Source organism: Rhinolophus hipposideros (assembly GCF_964194185.1).
Source record: "Rhinolophus hipposideros genome assembly, chromosome: 10".
NCBI lineage: Eukaryota > Metazoa > Chordata > Mammalia > Chiroptera > Rhinolophidae > Rhinolophus > Rhinolophus hipposideros.
This window is the reverse complement of record NC_138056.1, coordinates 43,184,331-43,198,710: the sequence shown is the minus strand read 5'-3', so window position 1 is coordinate 43,198,710 and position 14,380 is coordinate 43,184,331. Positions and strand designations below refer to the sequence as shown.

Below are 14,380 nucleotides of genomic sequence, written 5' to 3'. Positions count from 1 at the left end.
GTCCTGTCTATATATTGTGTGCTGTTAATGTAAAAATTTCCGGAAGACGGCGTGGGCCTGGAATAAGCCAGCATTGACAAACCTAAACTAGGCATAGAGGTCTGTTGAAAGCACAGAGACTTTTGAGCTTTTGACTTACTATGGGTTTCTCGTATCATGGAATAAAGATATTTGATTCTAAAATGAGAAATGGTGAGTTTTTCATTGTCATCTGAGAGTGGGACACTTTTATTGGCTGCCACACAGAAATGAGATGGTCAGTATGTGAGAAAAACCTGTAGATCTTGCTTATTCCTTTGTTCAAGAAGAGACATTTCCTTTAAGCTCCAATATCAACACATTCAACACATCAGAACACAACTGTCACCACATATCATCACACTCATGAACAACATGAAGCTGGTCATTAAAGATTTGGTACTCTCATCCCCTTGCTGTAAAAATCTTTCATCTTCAGGGAAAGTGTACAGGTTCTGGGATACTAAGTTTCCATGAGGCCAGCTACTCCCAGAGTTCTAGGGACTATGATAAATTGTATGTTATAGTTATTTGCAGAAAGGGATAAAGAAGGTGTGATCAAACAGTACAATGAAAGTGTGAATTTAAAAAATTTATTACAGTAAATGACACATTGCTGTGATTCCTCCTCAAAACACTCCCCCTCGCTTTGAACACACTTATCCCATCACTCTTGCCACTTTCTGAAGCAGTTCTGGAAGTCCTCTTTCGTGAGTGTCTTTAGTTGCGCTATCGTGGCTGCTTCGATGTCCTGAATCATTTTGACTTTGGGGAAAAGCCAAAGAAGTCGCCGGTGCCAGAGCTGGTGAATAAGGTGGATGAGGACACACCATAATGTTTTATTGGACAGAAATTGCCATGTACCAGAAGTGATGTGTGACATGGAGCGTTGTCATGATGGAGGATGATTTACGGCAACTTTAAAACAGACCTTCTCTCACCTGTAGCTCACACCCGACTGACTGCACTGAACAAGTTGAAACTTGTCACACACTGTTACTGAGGTTGGACTCGCCGCTTCCCATATTGAAGATCCCTGCCTGGTCCTCGGCAGCAGCATTCATGTTTTTTGTGATCACAACGGAAAGGCTCCATCTTATTATTCAAGTACAGCCACATCCTCCACTCCATCCTGAATGTGCCCTGTGCTGAGCGGAGGAAGAAGGCCTTCTCCACCTGCACTGCCCACCTTACTGCAGTCACTTTATTTTATGGGACAGTTTTCTTTGTTTATGTGATGCCCAAATCGAGCTACTCAGCTGATGAGGTCAAAGTGTCATCTGTGATCTACACGGTGGTGGTCCCCATGTTAAAGCCCTTCATCTACAGTTTGAGGAACAAGGAGGTGAAAGAGACCATGAGGAAACTGATGACTAGAACACATTGGTTTTCCTGAATTAAATCAGATATAAATCTATAAATGAGAAACCAAAGATTTGGGGGATTGGGGGACATTTGTGCTGGATATTTTAATGATATCTGTCATTAACATTATCACTTTTATAGTGAAGAGCGCCTATAAATATAAAAATCCAATGTTTACTTTCATATGTAAAGTTAAATGTATCATTAACATGGATATCTGCTTGATACAAGTTAAATATGGATTTTTCAAGGTAAGAGTACCTTCAGAAAATAGTTTCTATTTAAAACCCCATCTACCAATTAGGAGTCTGATTTAAACAGAGAAGTATTTCAACCAAAGATCAAATTTAATTGTGTTCCATCTTGTAAAATAACATTTGGGAAAGAAACTTGTTCCTGATAGTTGTGTAATAGATGGTAATATTGACAAGTCAAGACAGTTCAGGTCACTTCCTTTAAAGGGGCTGCCCTGCTCAATCCGTATTTAAACTTTTGGAAACATTGATGTTATGTCTCAGAAAAGCTTTTATTTATTTTCACTTTATTTAAGCCATGATTCCTTTATTTGGCCATTAAGAGATCCAACCCAGAAAATGCAGAAGGAACTCTATATAATAAATGTCAGCTGACTCTTCTCACAGTGTGAGTTTTACCAGATGAGTACTAGAGTGGGATTTTGAAAGCTGACATTTCTTTGAAGTGGGAGACTGGGACATGGGGACTTCCTTTCAACAATAGTTGATAGATAGAAGGCATGAAATTATGGCTCAGGCAAAGGATACATCTGCCAGCCATTTTGTAATGTCTCTCAAGTTGTCCACTGTCACTGCTTCTTCCGCTGCCCTCTTTGAAGATGCTTAAGATCCAGTCTGGTTATGGCAATTGCCTCTAAATTGATTCCCTGCCTCCTATACTCCTTTCACAGCAATTTATGATTAATATTTTAGCTAATCTATTTTATTAGCTTATTAATAATGTCAGATAAATTCTGAGACAGTTTGGGGGGACCACTTTACAATCTGATCTCTTATTTCTGGGTTCTTCACTGAGCAGATCAAGGAAACCTCCTCCTTTTCTGCCTGGAAGCCACTTTGTGGAATTTCTCTTGTCCTGTTTCCCCATTCATACCTCTTTCCTTGCATCAATTATGGGCCTATAAGCCCACCAGTGCAATAATTCTGGGGCTAACGTGAGCACAGACGTGGCCTTTTGTAAAGAGAGGGCACTCATAGGCAGGACTTCAGTCTTGGAAATGGCTGTCCTAAAGTCGTGGTGGGAGCTCTGCACTCTAGTGGTTTTCATTGACTGCGCCTGGCACTCTTCCTTTTCATCTTTCCCCTTATACTTGGTTTTTCACCCTTCTTCCCATCCCCCATGATCTCCTTGGATGACCTCATCTTCTCCCAGTCCAGCTGCCACCTGTGTGGTGACAGTATCTCTGTCGCTAAATACAGCCTTCCTTGGAGGACAAATGAGCTTCTTTGCTGGCCTTTTCCCCAAGACTCTCAAACTCAGTGTGCCCTGACTGAATTTATCATATTTGTCCCCAAACTATTGCTTCTCCTCTTTTCCTTTTTCAGTAAGCGACAACTCTTTGTGATACTTAGTACTCCAATATGTTTGGGGCAATCCTTACTGCACACCCATCAAAATGGTCTGCCTCCCTCCATCCCTTTTCTTCTCTTGGATGGAAGATGTGTCACATGTTGACTTCTTCCTTATCTAAATGTCTTTTGTCTAGGGGCTTAAAGACTTCCCCAATTCATTATGACTGAGTCCATGCAGAGATTTTTCCTTGTTATTTTCCCCTCGAAGGGATTCAAATATTTCAGTCACCTTGATGTAGGGGGTGTGGTGTACCTTTGTTACAGTCCTTATTGGAGAAGATACACATTGACATTTGTTTCCCCTCCCAAGTTCTAAATCAACTGAGCAAATGACAAAAAGTAGGTATATGAGAGAGTAAAATATTACCCGACAAATGAAAGAACTGATACTAGAGAATATGGCACATTTTTTTAAAAATTAAAGTTTATTGGGGTGACAATGGCTAATAAAGTTACATAGATTTCAGGTGTACAATTCTGTAATACATCATCTACATATCACATTGTATGTTCACCATCTAGAGTCAGTTCTTCCATGACCGTATATTTGATCCCCTTTACCCTCATCTATCACCCCTCTGCCCCCTTACATTCTGGAAACCACTAAACGATTGTCTGTGTCTATGAGTTTTGTTTCTTCATGTGTTTGTCTTGTCCTTTTGTTGTTTTCAGTTTTATAGAGCACATATCAGTGAAATCATACAGTTCTCTAGTTTTTCTGTCTGACTTATTTCGCTTAGCATTGTAATCTCAAGATCCATCCATGTTGTCACAAATGGCACTATTTCATCTTTTCTTATGGCATAGTAGTATTCCATTGTTTATATATACTACATCTTCTTTATCCAATTATCTCTCGAAGGACACTATTTGTTTCCATGTCTTGGCCACTGTAAATAAAGGTGCAATGAACATTGGAGCACATATGGACACCTATGTTTCCTGTTCTAAATCCCAGAACTTGACACTCTTTCCTTCTCTGTCACTGTCAGTACTGGAAACACTCAGGTCTCCCTAATGAGACTAGGCCTTTACCCATCAATTTACAGCATAGCCAAGAACAGCCAAGAGCACTGAGGGCAGGCTTATTCCCAAGAGAAAGGGGGAAGAAGGACTGGGTTGCTGTTAGAGGCTGAATTGTGTCCCTCACAAATCCGTATGTTGAAGTCCTAACTGCTAGTACCTTGGAATATAACCTTACCTGGGAATGAGTTGTAGATGTAATTGGTTAAGATGAAGTTATATTGGAGTTGGATGGGCCTCTAATCTAGTATGACTGGTATACTTATTTTTTTTAAAAGGGGGTGGGGGAGAATTTGGACACGGACAACAGGGAGAACATCATGTTGAAATAAAGACAGATAGATAGAGTTTATATTTCTACAAGCCAAGGAACTCCAGAGATGGCCAGGAAACCACCAGAATCTATGCGAGAGGCATGGAACAGATCCCACAGCCTTCAGAAGGAACCAGCCCGACTGACATTTTGATTTTGGACTTTTAGCCTCCGGAACTGTGAGACAATAAATTTCTGTTGTGTAAGCCACTCAGTTTGTGGTACTTTGTTACTGCTGCCCTCACTAATTAATGTAATTGCATGTCTAGTTTTCTTCTCCAAATCTACTGTTAATTTATTTCTTCTAAGGGAGGAGGGAGTGACGGTTTAGAAAGATTTTGGATGTGCTTTGCTAGTAGCTGAATGGTAAAAAGTGTTTTCCCTAAACAGTGTGTCAAAAAATAAGGATCAAGCACATCCCTGTGGGAACAATCAAAAACTCCTTTTGCAAGATTTTCTTTGGGGTGGGGGAGGTTCCTTTAATAATAAGGATTGTAGATTGCCACTTAGAAGGCAGGGATTTGAACTGGGAGAAATTTTAAAAGAACCTGAACTGTTGTGTTGTTAAAAGATTCTTAGTATAAATAAATTTCGGGAAAATTTTCTTCTTCTGAAGTGGATTGGGACTTATGAAGTCATTGGCATTTCTCAGATTGTGTAAAACACCTGTAGCAGAGTATTGGAGAATATTAAAGACAAATGGGCAAGGGGTTGTTACTTCTTGGGGGTGAGGAAATCCTTATATATACGTGTTAAAAGTCATCAGCCTCTATATTTAAATTGTATATATAAATAATACTTCAGTAAAGTTGCTATTTTAGAAGTTTCTATAAGAGGGTACTCGTTCTTTCCAAGTTTAATCTGAGGCTACAGGCAGTGGTGACAATATCATCAACTGCTTACCCATGTAGGACAGTTTTATTTCTTGATTATTTCTCAAAGCTGTTCCCTCACCTATTGTACTTCCTCTAGTTTCCCATATATTTATTCTTTTAGGTGTTCTTCATTCCTTTTTTTAACACTGCGCTGGTGATGAATTTTAACAGTTTGGGTGTTTTGTGAGTTTTTCGTCATAAAAAGTCTTTGTTGCACATACATTCATTTTTGAGAGATATTTCTATTTTAGGAAGAATGCTAAGTTACCAGTTAAAACATCTTTGAGCACTTTTAAGATGTAATTATTTTCTTGCTTCCATCGTATCTTTCAAAAACTCAGCTATTAAGTCTTTTACTTTTTTCTTTTTGAAAGAAATACATCTTTTATTTCCCCTTTTTCATATTTCATTTTGTTCTTGGCATCCTGTAGTCTTTTTATGATTCCCTAAGTGTGATTGTTCTTATACGTGTCATGTTTAGAATTTGCGAAGTTTCTTGAATTTGTAGCTCATAGTCTTTTTTTCAGCAGGTGTGAAAATTATCATGGACTGTTTCTTCGGAAATTTCTTCTACGTCTCCTTTTTGGACTTCAGTTACGTACTTTAGATCTTTTTGCAATTTCCTGTGTAGCTCTCACATGCTTTTTGTATTTTTGATCACTTTTTTCTCCGTCCTGTAATATGTTGTTTTCCATTGACCCGTCTTTCAGTTTACTAATCCTCTTTTGCTGTGTCCAATACTATTAACCCATCTGCTGAATTTCTATTTTTCATTTCTAGATTTAAACTGGATTATTTTTATTTCTCTTTTTGTGTTCAGTTCTCTGGTATGATCTTTCGTTTTATTCCTTTTTTTCTTAGAATATTTTTAACATTTTGAAGCACCTGGTTTTTATTCATTTGTCCTGTTTATTGGCATATCTTGTCATTTTTTTGTTGAATGATGGTCAGTATGGATTAAAAGTCGTAGAGACTCTAGATTGTCTTCTCCCAAAATGTATTCAGTTTTATTCCAGCAGTAAGATAGGTCACTGGATTGATCCCTTGGAGGAAATGAAAATATAGTTCCCAAAGGGTTATTCACATAAAAAAGCAACTGATGTCTCCATGTACCACGTAACTCCTAAACTTGCATCCTAATAGAATGGTGGTGGTATTTCCAGTGTAAGTTGTGTGTTGTGCTCTGTTGGGGGTGATCTATTCCTGGTTTGACCTTATTTCTAGGATATAGCAATTACTCCTAAGGTGTAATTGCTTCAGGACTCTCAAATAAAAACATAGGGTGTTATGGGTCCCCTTTACCTTAAATGGCCTATCTATCAAACGCTATCAAACCAGCACTACAAAATACCAAAATCGCTGCTGAGATCTTCAGCCTTCCACAGGCTGATTTCCAGCGTTTTGATGTCTCACCAGCCCATGTGCAACTTGGGAGTAGTCAGATTCCTTAATGAGAAATGAGGGAATTTTGGGCTCACTTCTCTATAACGTTTTCCTCTCCAGGATCTTGGCCTCACAAGTCTTAGCTACTTTGGCATCTTTGACCTCAGTCTTCTGTGTACTCATGTGCCATACTGCCAAAAGCCCCAGGCTGTAGGTTTTTGCTCAGTTTTTATGCCAATAAACAGGACAAATGAATAAAAACCAGGTGCTTCAAAATATTAAAAATATTCTAAAAAAAAGAAATAAAATGAAAGATCATACCAGAGAACTGAATACAGTATTTCTCATGATGTCATCTGGCAGGTGCATTGATTTGTGAGGCTCAAGGAAGGTTTTCTGGGGAAATGACATTTAAATGGAAACATAATGGAAAATAGACGTAAAGTGGTGACTGAGAGTTGGAAATGCAGTTGCAGAAACTTTGGTGGGAGGGTGAAAGTAATAGTAATGTGGGAGGTTGAATTAATTATCCATGGCTCAAAGTGCAGTGTCTGGTACAGAGCAAGCATTCAACAAATACCTGTTGGTTAAACATTAACTCTAATTCAGTGAATATTTATTTAGTGTCTCCTTTATTTCTAGCACTACAGGTAGGTTATTAACTGAGGAAACAAAGTTGAATATGTCATATGCTTTTTTCTCAAGATGTTCACAATGATTAAAGGAATCCTTCTTTAAAAAATGGTTTCCATTCAAGTGGTATGAATAAAGTGCTAGTTGCCATGCTTTTTAAATCTTTAGAAATGTTTAAATGTTTTTTAAAAAGAAACTGTATATATTTAAGGCATACTACATGTTTTAACATGTAAATAGTGAAATGATTAAAACAGTGAAGCTAAGTAACATACCCATTTCTTCTGATAGTTACCTCTTTTTGTGTGATGAGAGCAACTGAAATATGTTTTCTTAACAAATTTCCAATATAAAATACTGTATTATTAACTACAGTTATTATGCAGTACATTAGCTCTCTAGAACTTATTCTTCCTACATAATGACAGCTTTGTACCCTTTGACCAACATCTCCCCATTTCCCTCCCCAACCCTGGTAACTACCGTTCTACTCACTGCTTCTATGAATTTGACTTTCTTAGATTCCACAGATAAGTGAGATCATGCAGTATTTTCTTTCTGTCTAGCTTATTTCACTTAATGTAATGTCTCCAGATACGTCCATGTTGTTGCAAATGGCAAGATTTCCATCTTTTTAATGGATGAATAGTATTTCATTGTGTATATATACCACATCTGTTGACATGATCATACGGTCTTTATCTTTCATTCTTTTAATGTAGTGTAGCCATTGATTGATTTACATATTTATATTTACATGATTTGCATATGTTAAACGAACCTTGCATCCCAGGGACCAATCCCATTTGATCAAAATTGGGACTTGAAATAATTAATGCAATGAAAAGGCTTAAGATAATTATATGAGGAGGTAGAGTTTCACACTAAGCAAGAGACATAGTGAAAATGGAATGGTGAAGTTTGTGAAATGGCTGGTTAGAGAACCTCTAGCCAAATTTTACTTCAATGTTGAACAAAGAATGGGACCTGGAGTAGTAATGTGGGAGGCTCTGACACCACCTGTAATCAATGAAGCTATGATAAGAAGCCCAGTTATAGGCCCTTAGGCAGCTCTTCTCTCCTGCATTCCCTCCAGCACAGCTCTGCTTCCTCTCTTTGGGATCCTTTTTATTTGCTGGGCTTTCTCCTAACACGTTTTACTTTAATTCTGGGGTCTTCTCCCTATTCCACCCATCAACTTTTAACAAAGTACATTCTCTCTCTCTTCATCTTGACTAAACCTGGTTGTCCAAGAACAGCACATCTACTTCTCGGCTCTATTGAGGAGAATTTGCCCGCTCCCCTGTTCTGAGACACCAGCACAGAATCTTGACATTCTCCTGGCTCCTTACCGTATTTCTAAATCATTTATTTGCAATCTTTGAAGTAGGACTATTTTCCTGTGACTCCCCAAATGATGTAAATGATGTTGGATCTGCCGACAGTTTGTGGATGCCGACAGGGTCAGGATGGTGTCTCGTGAAGCCGAAGAATGCACACACGGACCAGGGAGAGACAAAAAGTTGTAAAGGAAGATAGTTTATTAGAGGCAGAGAAGAGGTTGCAGTCCCCGAGTGGGAGGGGGTCCCGAATAGGGGTGCCCAGTGGCTAAGGCAAAAGGCTTTTACTTTTGTGCTTTCCCCTGCCTGTTTGGGGAAGGGGTCTGGAGCCTTCTAATAGAATTCATCTATTAGGTTTGTCCTGTTTGCTCATCCTGATGGGATTAAAAACCAACCCATTCCTTCTATCAAATCTGCTCCTTTGTCCAGCCAGAGGGGATTTGAGATTATCTGTTAACCTCAAGGCGCATTCTCATATCTTTGTCCTGGAGAGAAGGAGACTGTGTGGACAAAACCCCAAAAAAAGCAGTTTCCAGGCTCTCGGCCTCACATAGAAAGGTGCTGGCTCGGGTAGTAAATGGCCATCAACTGTGATCAGATGCCAGCAGCTGTGGCTAGTTGGCCGTCAGCTGTAACCCGTAGGCCATTGGCCACTAATATAACGGCTGTGGCTACGCTAGCAGGAAAGGAATGGGGGCTAGCAAGAAGATGGTGGCTGGCGAGCACGGACTGCTGTTAGGCAGATTATGTAGATCCTGCTCCCTGTGTCTCCAGCCCAGCCGCCAGCGAGAATATATTGGTTTGACTCCCCTACTTATGGCTCCATGGGTGTTCCTTTTTGGCCTTACCGTGTCCTGCGTTCTTGGGCGGGGAGCGGGAACAGAGACCCCGCAGGCCGCCCCGCCGGACACCCCGCACGACAGAGACATTCCAGGACCTGGAGTTTCAGGATATGGCTGTGTGGGGACAGAGCCAGGAGAGCAGTTTCCAGGCTCTCGGCCTCATGTGGAGGGGTACTGGCTCGGGTGGTAGATGGCCGTCGGCTGTGGCTAATTGGCCGTCAGCTGTGGCCGGTTAGCCAATTGGCCACTGATATAACTGCCACAGCTGTGGTGGAGAGAGAGTTGAGGGGAGTCGAGGAGAGTCAGTCGGTTGGCAGAAAAGCGGACAGCAGGTCGCACATTGTGTGAATCCAGCCTCCAGTGAGACTATAGTGAGACTCCCCTACTGTGGCTCCTCCAGTGAGACTCCCCTACCTGTGGCTCCTTTGGTGTTCCTTTTTGGCCTCAGCATGTCCTGCATTTTTATGTGGGGAACAGGAGCAGAGACCCCGCAGGCCGCCCCACATGACAGGCTGCTTTTTTATTTATTCCACCAGGGACCCCTCCTTCCCCCGCAACTAACAACATGCTAACTAACCTGTCTCATCTTCATGACAAAATAATTTACTAACTGACCCCAATGTTATCCAGCTATGAAACAATATACTATTGTAATGTCAGCGAAAAGACATCCAGCCTAAGAAAAAGCTTTTAAGACTTTATTTAAGCCAAACTGACAACAATTGCTGGGAAGCAAAATCTCAACAGATTGAGAAAATGCTCCACAAATGGCAATTTGCAGATTATTTTATACATAGAATCAAAGGAGGAGGGTTACATGAAATCCATTGGTGGTGGATTAAGGGGGTGGGAGAAAGCAAAACGAGGAAATCTTGGGGGATTAGATAAAAGTAAATTGGAGAGACAGGTATTTCTTTTACAAAGGTGAGTACAGGATAGTTAATAGTTTGCTTTCTACCACACATAGAGATGATAATCAGCGAACAAGAATAATAATGAGGAATTCTGTAGTTTACTGCTCTGGTCTGGAAAAAGGTATTACTGACATTCCAAGGATGTTATCTTAGGTGTAAAAAGACGACAGGCTCACTTAAGGTAAATATTGACCTCGTCAAGGAAGCTTCAGGCTAAGGATTCCACCTTCGTTAAGAATTTTTGTGTTCACGCCATCCTATGTGGTTATTTTCAGTTTCCTGAGCTTGTCAGGTTTAACATGTGGCCCATTTTCCGTCCACAGTTATCAGAGCCCTTACTGACAACCCAGTTCTTTCTTCTCATGTATTGAAGACTTTACTACCGGCCTCTTGATCCTTTTCCCATCTCAGTCCCACCACAGCATTGATAACTTCACATGTGGATGTACCATTTAGACAGTGTGACCTCAAGATGCCTAGACCTCCTTCTAGCATCTTGTATCTTCCACAATCCACACGAGAACCTTACTACATGGCCTCAATTAGATTCAGTTACTATGTTTCCCCGAAAATAAGACCTAGCCAGACCATCAGCTCTAATGTGTCTTTTGGAGCAAAAATTAATATAAGACCCGGTATTACAGTATAGCATAGTACAGTAGATAAGACCCGGTCTTATTTTAATATAAGACCGAGTATAATATAATATAATATAATATAATATAATACAATATAATATAATACTGGATCTTATATTAAAATAGGACCAGGTCTTATATTAGTTTTTGCTCCAAAAGACGCGTTAGAGCTAATGGTCCAGCTAGGTCTTATTTTTGGGGAAACATGGTGTGCTCCTATATAGCACCTTCCACCACTATGGTTTTCATAAATTATAAGCTATTTGTCTTTATGCTCTAACTCAAATAGCATTTGAATTATTTGTTTTTTGAAGACTTGAAGTTAATTGTGAAACCATCTAGCTTACTCCTTTGTTGTGGAATGGGAAGATTAGCTCTTTGGCAGACTTTTCTGTATTCCTAGAATTTGGTAAATTAAAAATGCCCATTTCTTTTGTGGTAACTTTCATCAGTGTTTTTTTCCCCAGATATTCATTCCCATCTAGTTTCCAATTTTTTTTAACAGAGTTGAAAGGACATTTTCTCAAAATTCTTTGGAATTTCTCTGTATTGCATTTTTTCAACTCATTTCAATTCTAAACTTGTGTGTTTGTACTTTCTCCTTTTTTGATTAATTAGTGATCCTTCTCTTTCCCTCTCCTTCCCTCTCTCTCACTGTCTCTCCCTCTCATTCTTATTTTCCTTTTTTAGTATAATTTTCTACCTCCTCGAAAGGCAACCAAAATTATGAAAATATAGTGTTCCAAATATGTGTTTGCTACATACACATATGCATGTGTGTATGCTTACATATGTGTGAATATGTATATATACATATATGTGTAATAACATTTTTTAGTATTTTATTTTAAAACATTTTAAAAGTACATCTGGTTTTATAGTAGGAAATGAGTGAGACCAGGGCATATAAAGCAATTAGAACACGCTTTAATTGCTTTGTACATAAAGTACTGATTTGTATTGGAAATACTCTACTTTCTCCACTTTTATTTATTAGTGCTCTTTAAAATTTTTTAAGAAGTGCTCAGGGCTCTTTTACTTACCATGTGAGGGAAAAACGTACATATATTGCCTAGTATTCTCCATAGGGCTATTTGCATTTCTTTGTTTCTTAGACTGTAAACTACGGGATTAAGCAGAGGTGTCAGCACTGTATATGTCAGAGCCATCAGCATATCTTCGTGGGATGAATCCCTGTCCTTGGGCCGCAAATAGACAAAGCCAGCAAATCCATAGTGTATACACACTACGCTGAGGTGAGAGGAGCAAGTGGAAAAGGCCTTATACCTGCCCTTTGCAGAGGGCATCTTCACAACTATGAACACAATGAAAACATAGGAAATCATAATTAAAACAAAACTGCCCACTAACACAAAGGCACTGAATGCAAGGAGAACCATTTTCTGGAAAAAGGTGTAATCACAGGCAAGGGAGACCACAGGTGTGATGTCACAAAAAAAATGCTGGATAGTGTTGGCATCACAAAAAGACAAGTTGAATACTATGAGGACAATGCACAGCGACACCACAATCCCAGTGACAGAAGAGGCCATCATGAGCTGAAAGCACATCTTTCGGGTCATCAAGAGGGAGTAGTGCAGTGGCTTGTGAATGGCAGTGTACCGGTCATAAGACATGGCAGCCATGATGAAACAGTTGTTGGCTCCCAAGCTAAAGAAGGAAAACATCTGTATGGCGCACTCAGGAAGAGAAATGGTCTTGCTGTCTGATAGCAAGTCCTCTAGCATTCTGGGGATAATTACCAGAGTTGTACAGGTTTCTGAAAAGGACAGGCCACAGAGAAAATAGTACATGGCGGTGTGAAGGTTGTGATTGAGCTTGATGGCCACCATTATGGACACATTTGCAGCTAGGATAGTCACATGGGAGAAGAAAATCACTACAAAGAGGAAATGCTGCAGGTCTGGGAAACTGGAAAAACCCAGCAGAAGGAATGCACTCACTGTAGTATGATTGCCCATCATGCAGTAGGCTCAGCAACTTTCTCCCACAGGTGCAGATGTTCTTGAGGTGAAGACTCTGATAAAATTATAAAATATATCGATGTCATCTGAACTTTCATTGAGAGCCCCTGGACAAGAGCAAGAGAGCCTGAGAAATGGGAGTTATGCACCTGGCTGAATTCAAGGTCAGGACCCAGAGTGATGAGAAAGATTCCAATAGGAGACTCTGTATAGTTGTCATAGAATACGCCTAAATATATTCTGGAGCCCCCTCATTTATCACCCTTTTATTTCCTCTGCAGTCAGACTTGGCATGAAAGAGGGAAATATGGGGAAAAATGCTTATTTTCTCACCTAGAAGGGTATGAGAAATAACAGGTGTAAAATGTTTACATGTGATCTAATTATAACCCGGCATACAGAAGTGCCTAATAATGTCAATTGACTCAACGCCAATTTAAGGAGAAGTAGGAGAATTTTTTTGAATGGCTTCCAAAAATTCTTACAAAGTAATGCTATCTTCAGAAAGCAGTGGCTGCTTGGCTAACAAGTTATGCCACTGAGTAGACCTAAGAAATAAATGTACAGTTTTGAAATCTGTGCTGGTTTCCTATCCATGACAATAAGTTAAGCCTGGAGGTGTCCAACTGTCTCTCATTCAGGCAGGTCTTGAAGGCAAAATCGTTATGGAGAGACCATTTCCGTCCTGGGTGACTCACCTGCATTCATGATGTCCTGATTATCTTGCGCTTTCAGGAAAACTTCCAGGATATTTTCTAACTGGTATACTGGTAAAAGGGCTGCTTTGCAGCACAACTCTTGTAAGAACTGAAGATCCTCTGGTTATTTTCATCAGTTCTTAAAACATCCACTCTGTGTGTGAGATGACAACATGAAAGTAACACAAGAACTTTCCATATAATATGTGGCTAAGTTTCAGGCATAATCACTATTGTCAGGGAAGGGAAGGGAAACAGTGAGAAGACATGGGTGTGGGGTTGATGATTGGGAAAGAATGGTAGAGACACACTGGAAATTATGCCATAGGATTCACAAATCTTGAAAAAAAAAGAAGAAAATATACCTTTAGCTGAAAAGTTTGTGTGTTCTTTATGTACTGAACTACTGGGCAAACAAGGAGGCATGTCAATTAAGCAGTACTTACTTAACATCTGAAATATGCTGGTCAATAGGCTGTGTGTTTGATAGAATTTTCTCACTAAATTTCTTCCCACAATTCTACATAGTAGATGTTTCAATCCTGATCTTACAAAAATTGAAACTAAAGTACAGGTTTCTTAATTAACTATCCAATTCCACTGCATCAATTCCACAATTGTTTATTTAATGACTGTGATGTGTTGGTCAGTTCTGTGCATGGGAAATACAACATGGGATAGGACACATATAACCTCTGCTATCTCAGATACAGAAAAATGCCATGAAGAGAATTAAAGGACAGTGA

General features: G+C 39.6%; 1 protein-coding gene across 1 annotated transcript; it reads right to left on the bottom strand.

Annotated features, from left to right (window-relative positions):
• Window positions 1-1,305: 1,305 nt before the first annotated feature.
• On the bottom strand, window positions 1,306-12,933 carry LOC308503393 (olfactory receptor 10T2-like; the record flags this gene model as incomplete). The annotated part of the gene is made up of 2 exons (XM_081062699.1): window positions 1,306-1,341; window positions 11,995-12,933. The coding sequence occupies 2 exons, from the start codon at window positions 12,931-12,933 to the stop codon at window positions 1,306-1,308; spliced, it is 975 nt and encodes a 324-aa protein (XP_080918825.1).
• Between the last annotated feature and the right edge of the window lie 1,447 nt (window positions 12,934-14,380).